The 18,189-nt window shown below is 33.1% G+C and overlaps 1 protein-coding gene across 3 annotated transcripts in view; it reads right to left on the bottom strand.

Moving 5' to 3' along the window:
* Positions 1 to 18,189, bottom strand: part of DIAPH2 (diaphanous related formin 2) — a 984,078-nt gene that overhangs the window by 673,870 nt on the left and 292,019 nt on the right. For all 3 annotated transcript variants that reach the window (XM_070783973.1, XM_070783972.1, XM_070783974.1), the window contains 4 exons: positions 12,843 to 12,953; positions 6,911 to 7,029; positions 4,180 to 4,296; positions 1,906 to 2,024 (listed from right to left, as the gene is read on the bottom strand). In XM_070783973.1, coding sequence (XP_070640074.1) covers positions 1,906 to 2,024; positions 4,180 to 4,296; positions 6,911 to 7,029; positions 12,843 to 12,953 — 466 coding nt within the window. The remainder of the gene's footprint in view (positions 1 to 1,905; positions 2,025 to 4,179; positions 4,297 to 6,910; positions 7,030 to 12,842; positions 12,954 to 18,189) is intronic.

The following is an 18,189-nucleotide window of genomic DNA, read 5'->3' as shown; positions in this document are numbered from 1 at the left end:
TAATTTGTGTGTGTGTGTGTGTTCTAATGAAAGTTTCACAGTCTGTATTAGCTGCTCAAGACCTCTGAGCATAAAATATTAAGAGCTACACATATACTTGAGTAATCTGAATTTAGGGCCGAGGTAACTGAAGCCTAGAGAAGTTATATGAGGTCATAATGGGTTTTTAATACTGACTATGTTCTCTCAACTTATCCATTCATGTTTTCTCACCTCAGTGCTCTTGATAAAGGGGACACATTCCTAAGTACCTGGCACACAGTATACAAAACAAATATCTATCTATTTGGCTAACAAAATCAACATTTAGTGTGTATGTGACAACTATGGTCTGCAATAGATAAGCCAATTTAAACATTTGGAAATAGTCCCTTATAACTCTCAACAAATATGAAATAAACCACTGTGTTTATTAAGCTCAGGGAAAAAGATGCAGCAATGCCAGCATTCACATTAATTGTAGGTGAAAGGTACACTGGCAAAAGCTTTCTGAAAAGCATTTAGCCTTTCAAAGTTCATACACTCACTTTAGAGGAATCAATCCTAAGGAAATATTGAGAAGAAGCCAAATATTTATATTAAGAATGTTCACAGCCAATTCATTTATAATTGTAAATACCTGAAAACAATCTGTATGTATAATAAGGTCTAGTCAAGACAATTATGATATTCTACTAAATGGAATATTATATAGATATACAAAGTCAGATTTTGAAAGGTTAATATTGAAACATTCTAATAATATAATGCTCCATGAAAAATTACCATACAGAAGAGAAATGAATGGAGGGAGAGAGAGCAAGAGCTAAACAGAGATGGAGATGAAGATGGAGATAAGATGTACTGAGCTGAGAAGTAATGCTGAAATGTACTGAGCTTGAAAAGTATGATTGGTGGTTTATTTTATCAATTACATACGTCTCTAGACTGCCTTTAATAAGTGAGCATGAGTTTTACAATCAAGATAAGAATTACACATGATAAATAATAAGGAATTCATCTGAATATTACTGTGAGTCTTCCTGTGCTATGGAGTGAAGAATAGCATACAATTAGCATTCAACAGCTGTAGTTTTCTACCTTTAAAGACAAATGAGTTCATGTTTGAATCTTACCAATAGTAATTTTGATTAGGTATGAATAAAACAGCTTATCTATAAAGTCATACGGTATAGTATATTTCATAAGAGAGGCTGCCCATTGTCCTTCAGTGATTATTCCAGAAAGGGTAGCTGATTACCATCTCGGATAATATAAGGTCATTTCCTCAGCAATCCAAGCAGATGAACATGATCATCTCAAATTCCTTCCCAGATCTAAGGTCTATGAAAATATAAACTGATCTACTTTCATAGAATTAAAATGGATACATGTATACATATGGCTGAGTCTCATTGCTATTTGCCTGAAACTATCACAATATTGTTAATTGGCTATATCCCAATACAAAATAAAAGTTTTTGTTTTTTTTTTTTTAAAGAAAAAAGGTCTTAAGTTACTAAATTAGCCTGTATTTCTTTTTCTAGGACCTGAACACTAACATGGCATTACTAATCAGACCCTACTGTATACATGATTTACACAGAGCCACAAAGCTATCAGCATAACCTTAACGGATTTGAGTCACGTTTCTAAAAAGCAAGGCACTGACCCCTAGTATAATGTCTGTTGGTGCAGCACTGATTTTAAACTCAATTCAAGAGTGTTGAAACTTAACAAACAGATTAGGATTTCCAATCACACAGACAGAACTCTCATGATCATCATAATTAATAGTTAGAGCAAATGAGTACCCATGGATACAATGACCTACCATATTAAAAGAGGAAGTTTAGTGAGAGAGCTACACTTGAAAAGTGTCTATTATAACCACAATCAAAAGACACTGAGGATTATGTTACATACCTATCAGATGAGTAAAATCAATGTCTAATCTTTGTCTATACTTGAAATCTGGATCCATTCCACTGCAGTGCAGCACTATCTGTGAAACACACTCCTCAATTATTTTGTAATACTGCGGCCTGCAAAAGAGAGGAAGTGTTCTTGAATGCCTTTTCTACCCAGACAAATCTATTTTAAGAAATGATTCTGCATGATAAAGAAAACTAAGTGATTTTCTAGAAGGTTAAAAACTCTTCCTAGCCATTACTCTCTCTCAGGAAAAACATGCCTAAGCTTAAAGGTAGGCTGGACATTACAATGCAAAACCCACTGTGATATAATCAACTGTTAATACCTTGACTTAATACTCTAGCTTGCAGGGATTTATGCTTGTGTTCAAAAATACTTATCAACCTTATATACTTACTTAAGCTATTATTCCTGAAATTAATAAAAACAAATGACTTTTTAGTCCTACATCTATGGGTAAAGAAATTGTTCTAGGCCTCTCCAAGTTCTCAATTTCAATAAGGGATGAGTATCTTGGCATTACATGGCAAATGATGTCTTGAATTTACTGCCACACTGTTACTCAAGATAGCTATAACAGCTTTTACAAAACTGGACTGGGCCACTTATGTTACAGACTATACCAAAGATCTATTTATACACATATTTTAAAAGATTTATTTTATAGAAGCATACACACTAAATATGCATGGCTATAGCTTCAATTTGTTCAAAGTGTCAAAGGTTCTAAAACATTTCCTAACTCTATAATCTATCAAGGTAATTATGGCCTTAAAAATGACCACTTACATACTTCAAAAATTTTTAAAAAGTACATTTTGCATTAAAATTTGGGGAAATTTTAGCATTTACCAGCAGCTAATAAATTCAGAGAAAAATCATAAGGAAATATCAGTATGGACAAATTGTAACATAAACATCCTTAACATTAGTGTGCTGATAACTAGTCAAACTACTAAAAGTTTGCAAACAAATCCAAACATATTCTAATTGCACTTATGTCTTTTGTCATGGGGTTGGTCGCAAGGATGAGAAGAAACAGTAGTATATATTACACATCTGAGGCTTTTTCAAGTCATCAAAAGATCTATGGTAAATAATATCAGATTGTAATCAATCAGGTCAAAGACTCTCTGGATAAACAAGGAAAACACAATAATTCTCTTTAAGTCAAAGTATCCATGAGTAGAATAAAAGTACTAGTGACTCATCTTCCTCACATGGATGTTCCCAGGATGAAAAAAGTATCATATTAGAACAATTTCTCATTCATTCAAAGTTACTGAGAAATGGACACAAATTATTTCCCCAGGTAACTGTTTACCCATGGGCACTGTACCCCTTTACTTACCACCACTTATTTGAGAAAACAACAATCATTTTACGTTGCATTACTATCTTTCCTGCTTAAAAAAAGAATAGCATATAATATTTTAAACATTTTTCTAGTCTCTGTAACATCATGATGCCTGCCCATCAGTTATTGCACTGGTCTGAACTATAACAGAACTGTAATTGTACTCTATGGGCTTTAGATCTGTCATTTTGGTTGTGACTGTACCCGACCCCATGGTACGTTCCCTTGCCTTTTAATGAAGCAAGGTTTGAGAAATCAGAGAGATCAAGTTTGCTAGAATTTCACACATATCAGAGTATAAGGAACAACTATTAGTCTCTTGAACAATTAAATGTAAGATCATGAGATCATTGTCACCAGTTTATTGATAATTTCAGTCACTCAGAAATCTTTCTCTGGTTTTCAGATATATTCCCAGAACTGGACTCTGAAATTTATGACTTCATATGGATTACTATTATATTCATTTATTTAGAAGAATTACATTATTGTGTATAAATCTAAAATATTAATATTACTATTTTCTTAGATAAGTTCATATCTATTACTAGATAAATACTATACAAGAGGAATAACAATAGTCTTACTTATCAAATGTACAAGAACTTAAAAACTCTACCATAGGCTATTTGAAGGTTACTCTGTGCTACAAAAATTTTTATTACAGGGTCAGTAAAATCTGTTAGGTTTATTGCTACTTAAATGCCATACATCATTTTTATAAGCAGATTCTTCTGGCCCAATGAAAATTTAATTAACATATTTTTTTAAAATGTTATCTAAAGTCATCAAATTCTTATACTCTACGTCTGTATATACATATACTGTCTACTTCTCACTACATTGCTAATTTTCCTTTAATATCTAATTCAAATTACATAAGTCGTACTTTAAGAACAGCCTCTTACCTGATATAATAGTCATTTCTGATGAGCAAAAAATGTTGTAGAATGGATAATAAATAATTTTCAGCAGCAGTGTCCTTCAACATATTATACAGAAGATGGTATACTTCATTCATATCAGTGGAAAGTGAGTAAAGGAATAAAATGCTGATTCACTTTCATTCATAACAAAAGCAGCTTCATTTTTTAAAACATTAAGAGATAATTTTGTTTCCATTACTGTTTCTAAACTTTCAAATCTATGATGCAGTATTTAAACATTTGCATAAAGAAATTTAATCTATGGATCACTTTAACTTTTTAACCAGAAAAACAGACTTAAACATTTAGCCATTAAAGACTTAAATGATCAATTATTCATTCTATTTTGAATTACAGCTTACAGTTGGTACCACTGGAATAGCAAATGCCACTAATGAAAATGATTTTTTCCTAACCTTCCTATGTTTATAATGGAGCACCTATATTATTCATACAAGCTACTCCTCCTTCTTTTTCACTGCCACACAAGATAGTAACGCAAAGGAGCACTGTGTGGACAGCTGAAAGTTCATAAAAATCAGTTTTATACAGATGAACCACTACATATGAAATCATTACAATTTGCATTCATTTGTATTTCCTTTGTGCTAAAAGAGGGAGGTTAAAGACAAAGATGACACCACCCTTATGGCAGAAAGTGAAGAGGAACTAAAAAGCCTCTTGATGAAGGTGAAAGTGGAGAGTGAAAAAGTTGGCTTAAAGCTCAACATTCAGAAAACTAAGATCATGGCATCTGGTCCCATCACTTCATGGGAAATAGATGGGGAAACAGTGGAAACAGTGTCAGACTTTATTTTTGGGGGCTCCAAAATCACTGCAGATGGTGACTGTAGCCACGAAATTAAAAGACGCTTACTCCTTGGAAGAAAAGTTATGACCAACCTAGATAGCGTATTGAAAAGCAGAGACATTACTTTGCCAACAAAGGTCCAGATGTATGGATGTGAGAGTTGGACTGTGAAGAAAGCTGAGGGCCGAAGACTTGATGCTTTTGAACTGTGGTGTTGGAGAAGACTCCTGAGAGTCCCTTGGACTACAAGGAGATCCAACCAGTCCATTCTGAAGAAGATCAGCCCTGGGTGTTCTTTGGAAGGAACGATGCTAAAGATGAAACTCCAGGACTTTGGCCACCTCATACGAAGAGTTGACTCATTGGAAAAGACTCTGATGCTGGGAGGGATTGGGGGCAGGAGGAGAAGGGGACAACAGAGGATGAGATGGCTGGATGGCATCACCGACTTGATGGACATGAGTTTGAGTGAACTCCGGGAGTTGGTGATGGACAGGGAGGCATGGCGTGCTGAGATTCATGGGGTCGCAAAGAGTCGGACATGACTGAGCGACTGAACTGAACTGAACTGAAAGACAAAGAAGCCTGAAACATTTTTCTTATGATGTAAAAAGAGTAGCAGAAGTTTAAATGCTTTTATTAAACTATAAAACAGATTTCAAATATGGATTCACTTTTATAAGAAAAGCAAGGACCTAGAAAATCAATGTAAAATAAAAGTAGAAGAGGAGATGTAATCCAGTATCTTAAAAATAACCTGAACTGTCAACATTTTCTCTGAAGTAGAATTAAGTATATGATGGATTACTTCTTACACCTCATCTAAGAGTCTTGTGCTAAAGTCTCATAAGCTCCTTTCAATGGCTATGAAATAGATCCAAAAAACAGATTTATGGTGAAGAAAAATTTATACAAAGCAAGATATTTATTGATATAAAACACATTTAATATTATGGAAACTGCTGTAAACTAGAGTCACTGATAAAGGATAAGAAATTACTGGAAATTATCTCTCAATAACAAAATTGTTACTCACTGCATTTATCCAGTACTCAAATGTAAGACACTTTGGTAAGAACATTGGAGGAAAAAGTTGAAATACTTCTGCCCTCCATTTCATAGGGACACAGAAGTGAACGTAAATAAGACCGATACAGGCAAAGTACTACAGGGCAAAGAAGATGACTGGAGAAGCCATTATAGAGAGAAATGCAGCTCAGAGGGCTTTTTGGTTCTGATGTATTTCCCCATTTTCCCAGAACCCATAGGTAAGAAATTTAGTGTATGTGAAACAAATGGCCAGCAATGCTATGACAATCATCTTTTATATCAAAAATCATTTTGTATAAAACCGTTGCCACAAAAAGGTTATATGCTAGTTGCATTTGACTTAAATGCTTCCACTCTAGCAGCTTTGTTCTAGTCAGACCCTATCACATTTAAACTGTTTTTCCCCACTTAGGCACCCAAATATTTAGAATGAGAAAAAGACATTTATTTGAACTGAATGATATCTCTAAATCACTGGAATACCATTTAATAAACTGAAACTGTATATTACCTATAGTCACATATGAACTCACTGAACTTTTCCCCAAAAATCCTTATCCACAAGGAATATTACCTTAGGCTCCTGTCTATTCAAGACCATTGAACAGAGTATACCTATAATGCTGCAAGCCATTGTGTGTATTTCAGTGTACTCTGGGTAAATCATCAGGAGAGTCTGACAATTCTTCAACAGGAATCTCAAGAACAGCATCATAGTGAGGTTCTAATATAAATAAATGGATATAGATTGGGCTGGCAGACAAGAATTCTAATAATGGTTCACAAAATCACCCACAAATCCCTTTTTCACAGTACATGCAAAACGATTTTTCTGGTTTGTCAAAAGGATATTCCATTTCTGCGCGAATGTCATTGAGACGGTGTGATAATTCAGTTAGGTCGTCCTCTTTGTTCTCATCAAATACTTTCAACTGAATATCAAGTTCATCATTCTCTTTTTCTTTCAAATCCTAATATATAAACAGAAAACTTAACAGCCGAATAACAGTTTGACAACACCATACTTTGGAAATAAAGCCCTGATACTATTATTTATTTGCATATGCAGAAGCAATTTCAAATATTGACCCAGGCACTTGGTTTCCTGTAAGAAAGTAAATGTACTCTGTTTTTCTATTTAAAAATGAAAAAAACCTCATTGCATTCACTGAATTTTCTTTTCATACCCCAGATTTTGACGATTCACATTAAAAAATTAATGATCACTTTTACAATGGAAAAAAACTAATTGCTAACAACCCAAATTAAATGCTGTTGTTTTGACTAAACACACTAATCAAAGATTGCAAAAGAACTCATGCAGCTAGAACATTCACATATGCCTCTGGCAAAAAATGCAAATATAGATCAATTGTACTAATGAAGAACAAATGCAAGGATATATTCAAGCACAACAGTACCAAGTATGGCGTGAAAAGTTGTATAAACAAATTTATTTTCAATGATATTTTGTGATTTTAAAGCAAAAAGGCATCAGGATTTTTTAATCAAGATGCACAACTAGCCTCCTCCCCCACCTTTTATTTTTGCTTAGCTGAATCACAAAATACCAACTTGGGCATCAAAGATTTGTTTTTGTAATACATTATAAGCACATGTGTTACAAACCCCTGATAATTCAAAATCATAGTATAAACAAAATCTTTGGGAGCATGCCATGCTGGAGATTCGGAGAAGGCAATGGCACCCCACTCCAGTACTCTTGCCTGGAAAATCCCATGGACGGAAGGAGCCTGGTAGGCTGCATTCCATGGGGTCGCTAAGAGTCGGACACGACTGAGCGACTTCTCTTTCACTTTTCACTTTCATGCATTGGAGAAGAAAATGGCCACCCACTCCAGTGTTCTTGCCTGGAGAATCCCAGGGACGGGGGAGCCTGGTGGGCTGCCATCTACGGGGTCGCACAGAATCAGACACAACTGAAGTGACTTAGCATAGCATAGCATGCTGGAGATTGTTGGGCTTAATATATATCACCTGGAATATCTTTTAATATGTATCCTTTAAGTTTCCGCTTTCAAAACCCAAATTGATAATCACTGTGGATACTCAAGGGTGTTACAGAGAGACTAGGATGTTCAGATCTGAGCTTGAACTCTAAAAGGAAATGCAAGCATGGTGTACTTCAAATTCGGTTGATAAAACAAACTCAGATGCATTTTTTTTTGTTTCTGTTTTTATTCACTAAGGACAATTATAAATGAAGATGTAATGGCTATTACTGAAACCAAACACAAACTTATACAATTTCTAGATGTTTTCTTCCTAACATTCACATACATAAGAATTTCCTGAAAATTTACCTACAAAGCATATGAAAGTATTAATATGTTTTAATATAAAATACATAACAAATACATGCATTTAAGTTTAGTTTCCTCTTTAGTAATAATTTGTTTTAGGTCTAACTTTTCACTTTGAAGGGGAATGAAGAATTTATTGGAATGTAAAGTTACCTAACATTGATGAGTTACAGTATCAAGTGATTTCTGAACTCAATTCAGAAAAGAGCAGAAACAAGACACATCCAATGAAGAAAAAACCATTTTTATAATACAGAATTTTTCCTTATTCTTATGTCATAATATATTCCTTCTTAGATGTTCACTATCAAATTTTAACACATTCAAATATGTTTGAATAGAAAAAACAAGTTATATACTGTCATTTAATAAGCCTCAAAAATTTACAAAAACATGGAATCAACCTGTATGATCTAAATACTTTCATTAAAAATAACTGGTTAAATGTTTATTTCCATTTTTAATTAGGATAATACATTATTTATATAGTATATATAGTATGTGAATATATATAGCACAATATAAAATATAGATATACATAAATGAAATATCTCATAAATATTGTTTGTTAACAATGTACCATTAAAACACATATGCATATCTACATACACATACATATATAGAAAACTTCCTTTCATTCAAATGTCAAACCTTGTAAGGTATATTCAAAAATTCTTGATTAAATAAATATTTAATGAATTAATAAATTTTTTATACAGCACAAGTGTGACAGATACCTTATTGGAATATTGGAAATGTATCACTGACGTTTTATATTTTAAATGAAGAATGACATAAAATTGCTGAATTACACTGTTAATTATGTGAAATACTGTAAATATGTTTCAGATATTTTTTGAACAGATTTGCAGTACAGATACAGAACATTATCAGCAGTTTCTCTAAAATAGATAGTTACGTCTCTATAATATGGTGTACTTCAAAGGAAATCAAAGTCCATTACCAGTATATGACTGATTACCAGTCAAGCAATCAAAATTGAGTCTTCAAAGGAATAAGAAAAGGTTTATTGGTCTTCTAAAAGAGGTTAAGAATGCCGGCTGCCTACAAACACAATTTCTTACTGTCTTGTTCCTTCACATACCTGATTTATCTAGTATTTTCTTAATTCATTTAACTAAATAAAATGGCAGATGGAGAAAACTTCACAAGAAATCAATGTAAGTTAACTACAGAGCAAATACTATTTTAAAAATCACTATGCAGTGTTTAACAACTCATTTGTCCCAAATTACTAAAGCAAATTTATGAAAAGTGAATTTTCCATGTAAGTGAAATATAAATTCTCTAAACACCACAATGTATCTATAGAGACAGGGAAAATTTTGAAAATAAATTTCTAACATAATTTAATTAAAATAATTGTCATTGTCTTGATGATTCTAATGATTATATGAAACAACATATTATTCTACTACAATGATGGTCTCTGGGATTATTGAAATGTTAAGAACTATTTTTTCCCTAGCATTTAATGATTCCAGATAGGTATTACTTTTGATGCATGTGCCAACAATTTATATTACCCCTAGTCACATCTAATTTGCTACTTTGAAGATGATATATTCTAGAAAATTAGAAAGTTCATCCTGTTACACAGTGTATAAAAGAAGAGAAAACAGGATACAAATAAGGATATTAAAGACTCATCTTTGAATATATTACTAGGTTTCCGTGCATGTGTAAAAGCTGTTTAAGGTTATTATAAATTCTACTGGTTGAAATGTAAATATTTAGTACATTAGATAGATAATAGTTGACATGCTAGGGACATCTAGTATAAATTAAAGCATGCCCATTCTGAGTTTTCCTCTGAATTTTGGTAATGAAACTACAAGGACAACATCAAAATGGGTCTACCTGCCTAGATTCTGATTCTCATATTGTGTATCAGAAATACCTGGGAAGGATTATTTTTTCCAAACAAACATCTCTGCCCCACCTCTGATAAGACTGCAATAGGCTCTTTAGGGGGACAATCTGCCTGCAATGCAGGAGACACTGGTTTGATTCCTGGGTTGGGAAGATCCCCTGGAGAAGGGATAGGCTACCCATTTCAATATTCTTGGGTTTCCCTGGTAACTCAGATGATTAAAGAATCTGCCTGCAATGCAGGAGATCTGGGTTCAATCATTGGATTGGGAAGATCCTCTGGATGAGGACATGGCAACCCACTCTAGTATTCTTGCCTGGAGTGTTCCCATGGACAGAGGAGCCTGGCAGGCTACAATCCATGGGGTCAAAAAGAGTCCCGACTTTTTGACATGACTGAGCAACTAAGCACAGCACAACTCAATTTCTTGAAATCAGAAAAGTACTTAGCCATATTTCACTTTATTGTCATAGATAGAAAAAAACATTGAGAATCTTTGTAGGTTCTATTCCAAAATTTGAGTAGGCAGATACAGGACACTTCTTTTGCTGAGGAATCACTGAGACCTAAGAATTAGGACATACTGAAGAGATATGGTAGTTAAATAAAAATCTAACTGGAAGCATGTTTAGAAGTACAGGGTACCTACCACAATATATAGCAGCTATAGGGCCAATAGAAAAGTGCAGCTAAGAAACACTGATACAAAACCTTAGCTGTCAATGTAACCAAATGAAAAATACCATGAGACCAGTGAATAGCAGAGATGAGTACATCCTGACAAAAGTGCAAAACATAAGAACAAGAGCTATTATGTACACTTTCTGAAAAGATGAAGACTTAAATAAATTGAGAGTCACCATTTTCTTGACCAGCCATTCAGTAGTATAAAGTAGAAAATGAATGTTCAATTATAAACATAGGGAAATGAAAGCTGGAAGACTAACAACAACAACAAGGGCAGAAAAACACCACATATTAGTAAATGACTAGAGAATGCTCAGGAGCCCCCGAGGCCAACAAGTGTCCAAAGACATGATTATTGTCCCAGAAACAGAGGAACAATCCCTGGAGGACAAAGATGGAAAGTAGTGAGTAGGCAGCTCAAAAGCACACTAGAATCCAGACTGTAATATTACCTACATAATTACATACTGTAATATTAGCTACATAAGGCCACAGTCTTTTCATGAGGAGAGATTTGTGAGAAAAGAAGAATAAATATGTAACATACACTATTAACTAATGAATGTCCCTAAGTTAATTACATGTGGGAAGAAAGTGTTAGTCACTCAGTCGTGTGTGACTCTGGGGCCAGGCTCCTCTGTCCATGGGGATTCTCCAGGCAAGAATACTGAAGTGGGCAGACATTCCCATCTCCAGGGTATCTTCCCAACCCAGGGGAACAAACCCAGGTCTCTGTTTGGCAAGTGGATTCTTTACTGTCTGAGGAAGTCCCAAGTTAACCTCATACTGAACCTCTCAGGTCACTTATCATTCACTGCAACCAATTCCTTGGTTTATAAAGTCATGGATGAAAGAACCACTCAAAGTGGAACTGACATAGAAATTTCTGAAACTGCATAGACTCAATCGTATATCTTATTAAAATGGGTCTCAATGGACTTAATTATATATTTTATGATGATGAGTTTTAACTACTTTAAGTTAAGATCATCAGAATACAAGTTACAGATGCATGCTACACACTAATTTCTCACCAGGAAATCTCCTTGATTTTGGTTATTTCTAATACCCTAGGAATACCTTATATACATGCTCATTGACATTTGTTTTGTCTTTTCTTTACAGGGTCCTTTTATTCCCTTCTGCTACTTTCACTTCTTATTTATTTCATATGGCTTGAGTAGATTAAATAGAGAGACTAGGGATATTTTGCTTATCTCTTTTAACAATGCCATGGACTTAAACAAACTCCTTCATCAGTTAACATAATCAAGTCATGGCAGCTGCATATCTATTTTTAGAACACCTGTGTTGATTTATCCTAGAACAAGCTTATAGTTATTTGAAAAATGTTTTTAACAGCATCATAATTAGAGCAAACAACCACACTCAATTTAAGAAATAAAACTGCTTTTCTTTTAGAAAAGTTGCTACAGAATTGGTAGTGAGAATACAATTTTTGTTATGTATCTAGAATATATTAATCAAAATTCAATGCATACTTATGTTGAATATAAAGGAAATCAATCTAAGTTATCAAAGAGGAGAGCAAAAAATTTTATTGAAAGTTGAAGTGGCAAAAAACAAAATAGCAGTCTTTTATGTTCTCAGTATTCAAAGTCAAAGAAAAGAAGTTTCCTTTTGACTTTAAGGAAACCAAAAAAGTCATCACTTCTGGACATATCATTAGCTGAATTCTGAATCATCAGCTGTATGTTGAGACTAATAATACTGCAATATCCAAAAGCTTGCAAAGCATCTAATGCTTTATAAAAGAAAACAGTAAGGCACATTTACTTACTTGGCTGCAAGTACTTTTGTCTAAAGAGAGAAAAACATTAAAGTTCGTAAGCATTATAAAAGTGCACATTCCACTTACTGGTAACATTGTTTTTAGTCCTGAACGAAGGAATTCATTCCTTAAATGTATTCGAAAATCAAGCTCATAAGGAGATGTGACAAGCGCATTTATAAACTGCATGCAGGCCACCTGCAATTATAAAGTAAACTGTGTTAAAAAAAGTTCATTTAATTAAAGAAATACTTAATGCTTTCAGATAACATTTTTTCCCTATACTAAAGGCATACAAACATACATTATGAAATATATTAAGAAAGGCAAATATTTATATAAGTATATTGACTATGACTTTATAGTAGAAACAAAGAAATTAACAATAAAGTTTCCGATGTCCAGAGCAATTCTAATGAAGGTAAAATGCATGGTCAAGTACTGCTGTATTTTGCTAAACTATATGAAGGATTATGATATTTTCTCTGAAAAACTCAAATTTCCAAAAGTGTGGATATAGAGCCCTTTAAAAAGACCATAAAATGTATCTTCCATTTCCAGCCATCCTCAGCATGCACTTGGTCTCAATTCTATATGGTTATAAATACTTTCCTAAAATAAATCAAATAAAGCTATGAAATTATGATATTAAAGAGTAGTGATAACTTAGAGATATTATTATACTGATTTATACTTGCTCCATTCTGTTATTAAATGGATCTGCACAAAATATAGACTATTAAAATATATGATTAAGATGAATTAATTTACTACATAAAAAATGAATGCAAGTGAATTAATATCAACTAGAAGGCACAGTGACAGAAATACTCATGTGCATTACATGATAAAGTAAATATAAGTGCTTGTTTTCAAGTAAACACGATTCTTTACTTAGATTGATGCTAGAAAATGGGTTTTGGTTTTCCTCTGATATTGTGCCTCCTTATTAAAAAAGAGGGGGGAGTTATTTTCTGGTAATGGCAAGCTAGTAGAGTATCAACCAAATGCTAATTGTCAGGTATTCCAAAGATTTTCCTCATTTTTTAAAAATGCTCAAGTCTAAGGCAATTGGCTGATAGTTTAACTGAAGAGCTGCACATTGAAATTGATTATTTTTAAAGTACATAATGAGTAGTTAGAGTGTTCAAAGAGCGAATGCAAGGGGGCCTCTGGAAAATATCAGATTTAGTAAAGATGCTAACTATATATAGAAGGGGACACAAATAAATCAATAGTTAGTATGAGAAAAACACCAGCAAAAGAAAAATATTTCAAATGTTATTCTGGCTTGACCTTATCCAGATCTGTCATTATGATAGTGATTTTTTTCAAGTATAGACAAAATATTAAAAGGTATATTGGTTTTATTTTTATATCTTTATGTTATACAGTTAAGCTGCTTTGGGGTGGATCAAAAATCAAAAGTTGTAGGCATGAAGAGGATGATCAAGGTTGTCTTTAACATTATTAGCTACCTAAAAGATAATTAAAGAATGTAGTCCAATTTCTATGAATGCTCAAATGTCAAGCTAAATCACTGAGACATCTGACTAAATATTTGCCATTGACTTGGCATTACCTTAAAAGTCATATCAGGTAAGTTATTATGGTGCTTATGCCTTAATGTGTTACTTAACCTTCCTATTCATAATAAGAAAACGTTTAAGTCTTCAAATAGTTTAAATAGGCTGGAATATAAGTTTGCACAGCATACCCATAGCTATACTATCATTGTATTTGCATGACTGATTCTTGTTACGTTACAACTATGACCTGACCGAACAAGCCAAAGTACATGTCCAATCCAAAATTAATAGAGAGAAAAGTTGCCATCTGCTAGGATTGTTTTTGCCAGAAGGAATTCTAGCTTAATGGCTTGTATTAATATCCTACAAGTAAAGAGAACATTTCCATAACAAACAAGTTAATGAGTCTTGGAATTGTACCTTTATACAAGAAAAATATTTGGATCAGGAAATAATAAAAATAGTAAAAGTCAAAAAATTAATGAATGTAACAACATCTAAATAATTCCACATTTAGTAAAATAAATGTTGCAATGCTATTAAATACTTAACATGTAATATATATTGAATATATAACTAAATGCAGAAAGTAAAGTTACAGCCATTGACTATAGTATAAAGTGATTAGCAAATACTTTGAAGTTAGTAGTTTAAACAGGTAAGAGCACTGATTTATTAATGTATTATTTGTTATAAAATTCTAATGGATATTTAATTAATTACAAATAACATAAGATGAATATTGATACTATCATTTCATTTTCCAACATAATCTGGAAAGTAATGCTCTTTAAGAGGAACATCTATATTGAATGGATATGGAGAACAAAAAAAATCTTTTTAATTATCTCTACCTCTTTATATTACTGCACAATTACTGCCCAGGAGCAAAATCAATCCAATTGTCACTATTTACAAATACAAAGTTAAATTTTTAAAGTGTAATTAGTTTAAAGGGCTGAATATATTATTACTTAATTATAAACATGAAATATCCATTTTGTAGATTCAGAATTTATAGCTAACTACAAACTCCCAAATTATTATCATTATTATTTTCTATTAGCTTTTGTTACCAGACAACTTAGGAGTTTTACATAACATAATTCACCATCTAATCTCATTCTCACAACAACCACATGAACTGTTACTATTACACTCATTTCACAGTTGATGTAGCTAAGACTCAAAACAAATAATTTATACAAGGTCACACAGAAAGGAGGAAACTCATGATTCTAAACCATGTAACTTTACTCAAAATACAGTTTAATTTCCAGAACATTCCAGATGCCTAACCAACTCCATTCCTAGACTAACACAACAAAAGATTTTAAGGATTGGTAAGATAATAAAATTTAACTAGTGCATCATGTTTAATATATTAGGAATACCTAACTTTGAAACTACAGGTTTAATCAGAAAAACATTTAACAGTATGTTGTTTAGTATATAAAGTGGGTATCATATGTCAATTAGACTTCAATAAAAATAAAGTCATCATCATAATACATAATGGAATACAAAAGGAAGGAAAGAAGAAAAGGAAAAGAGAGAAGGAAGGAAAGAGGGAGGGAGAAAGAGAGGAGAGGAGATAGAAAATCGTCCTTGGAATGTGTTAGATTTCACTTTACATAATATAAACAATGATCTATGGGCAGTATTCAATCATACAACATAATGGCCTCTCACTCTCCTTAACTTGTTGCCAATCCCACTCCCTCCACTCCTTACTCAGCATGGATGAGCATGCAAATATATCATACACACACACACACACACACACACACACACACACACACACAAGCATGCTATTCAATATGAAGCCACTAAATACAATTTAAATGTAGCTTAATTACAATTAAGTAAATTTAAAATCCAGTTGCTTGGTCTCATTAGTCACAATTCAAATGTTCAACAGCCACATGTGGCTAGTGGCTCCCATACTGGACAGCATGGATATAGGACACTGCAAAGTCTGAACACAGCACTGCACTGGACACATTAAATTAAAAACAGTTCTGTCCCAATATCTAAAACCTAAGCTCCTAGGGGGAAAACACATTCCTGAATAATGAAACTTTCAAAATCGGTATGTTCAACTTCCAAGTATACAAATTTTTAAGAGCATGATTGAAGGATATTGTCCTCTTTCAACGAAAAATTAATCTGCTTTCAAAAAACAAAAATCTAACTCCAGAGATAGAAAATTAAAAATTATGGGCTTCAAAAGCGAGAAAGAACAGAAAATATACCAATCCAATATTCTCATTTATAGATAAGGAAACTGAAAACCTAGGAAGATTAGCTCATTTGCCCAATACTTTATAGCTAATATATTTGTGTGTGTTAGTTGCTCAGTCATTTCAGACTCTTTGCAAGTCCATGGACTACAGCCTGCCAGGTTTCTCTGTCCATGGGATTTTCCAGGCAAGAATACTGGGGTGGGTTGCCATTTGCTTGTTCAGGGGATCTTTTTGATCCAGGGATAGAACCTGGGTCTCCCGTATTGCAGGGAGACTCTTTACCATCTGAGTCACCAGGGAAGTCCAATAAGAAGCCACAAAGATTGGATTTGAAAACAGGCCTCGTGACTTTTAGTCTTGAAATCTTCCTACCACCCTACAATGCACAAACTTGGTATTGCTGAATAGCATTTTCCCCTGTACTGGAAAGAAAACACGTGCCTTTGAAATGAAATCATGAAGTTTACTATCTAGGTTTCATCTGATGCTTATTTTCTTTATAATGCATGTAAGGTTCAAAATGGTCTGCCACATCTGTTTTAAATCCAGCTTTCATAAGAATTAAAATTGTAAAAGTCTGAATTTTTTCATTATTGATAAACATGCTAGGCTAGAACCAAGATTCTGATTTTTGACCAGTAAAAATAGTTTCTGTATTTGCAATGTTATTAAATGATCTCCTTATAAGGAGATACCTATACAATATCTATACAACCTATTGAAAAAATGCATTAACATGTAGATAAAAGCTTTGTGCATGTGACAAAGCATCCAAAAATTTGTGCCATGCATAATTGTACTAAATTGAGTTCTATCAGTTTTTCCATAACATTATAAGCCTTCCTCTACCATAACAGTATACCTTCTTTCTACAATAATCACCCACATTCTTCAGTCAGAGGATGCTAGTATCTTCATTGTCAGGTGTGGGGTATGGTATAGAAGGTGATATATCACAAAATTGTTTTTAAACTTCCTAAAGATATGGCTCTAAATTTGTTTATGGTTTTCTTTGTAACCCCTAATTGTTCCCAATAAAATGTTTAAAATATAACAGGTATATTATATTACCTTCGCTGTTCACCTGAAACTATCACATTGTTAATCAGCTGTAACCCATACAAAATAAAAAGTTAAAAAATATACATAATGGGTAATAGTCATTAAATATTTCTAAATTTATTGACACGCAACATTACTATAAAAAGAAACTGCATTCAGTTTCTTAAGTGATAGAGAAGGGAAATATTTAAAAGTAAATTATCCTCATTAAATTCCTTGGAAAATGCTAGAACCTTTATTTTAACTCACCAACTCTGAAAACTATACAAACATATATCTGTCTGTGTGATCGCAATTCATAGAGCTATGGAGTACAAAAACTGCCAACTCCAGGACATTCTCAAAACAGATTATCCATATTGCTGTTAGCTCTGACAAATTGTGCTTTTAAAATGTTATTGACACTGTCAAATATTGACCTTATTAAGTACTTTGTTGACATTAACAAGGTCTTTCTTTATCCCAGCCTAGCAGGAGTTAGGAAGAAAGATAGTTTGAGTCAAAGTAAGTGTCAACCAAGAAAGACACAAATATACAGAGAAAGTTAATTAATTCAAAAAATGGAGAATTCCAGGCACAGCAAAGCCATGTAGGAAG

This window comes from Bos indicus, chromosome X (genome assembly GCF_029378745.1).
Source record: "Bos indicus isolate NIAB-ARS_2022 breed Sahiwal x Tharparkar chromosome X, NIAB-ARS_B.indTharparkar_mat_pri_1.0, whole genome shotgun sequence".
NCBI classification, from domain to species: Eukaryota; Metazoa; Chordata; class Mammalia; order Artiodactyla; family Bovidae; genus Bos; species Bos indicus.
The sequence above is the reverse complement of the archived record's forward strand: the minus strand, read 5'-3'. Positions and strand labels throughout refer to the sequence as shown.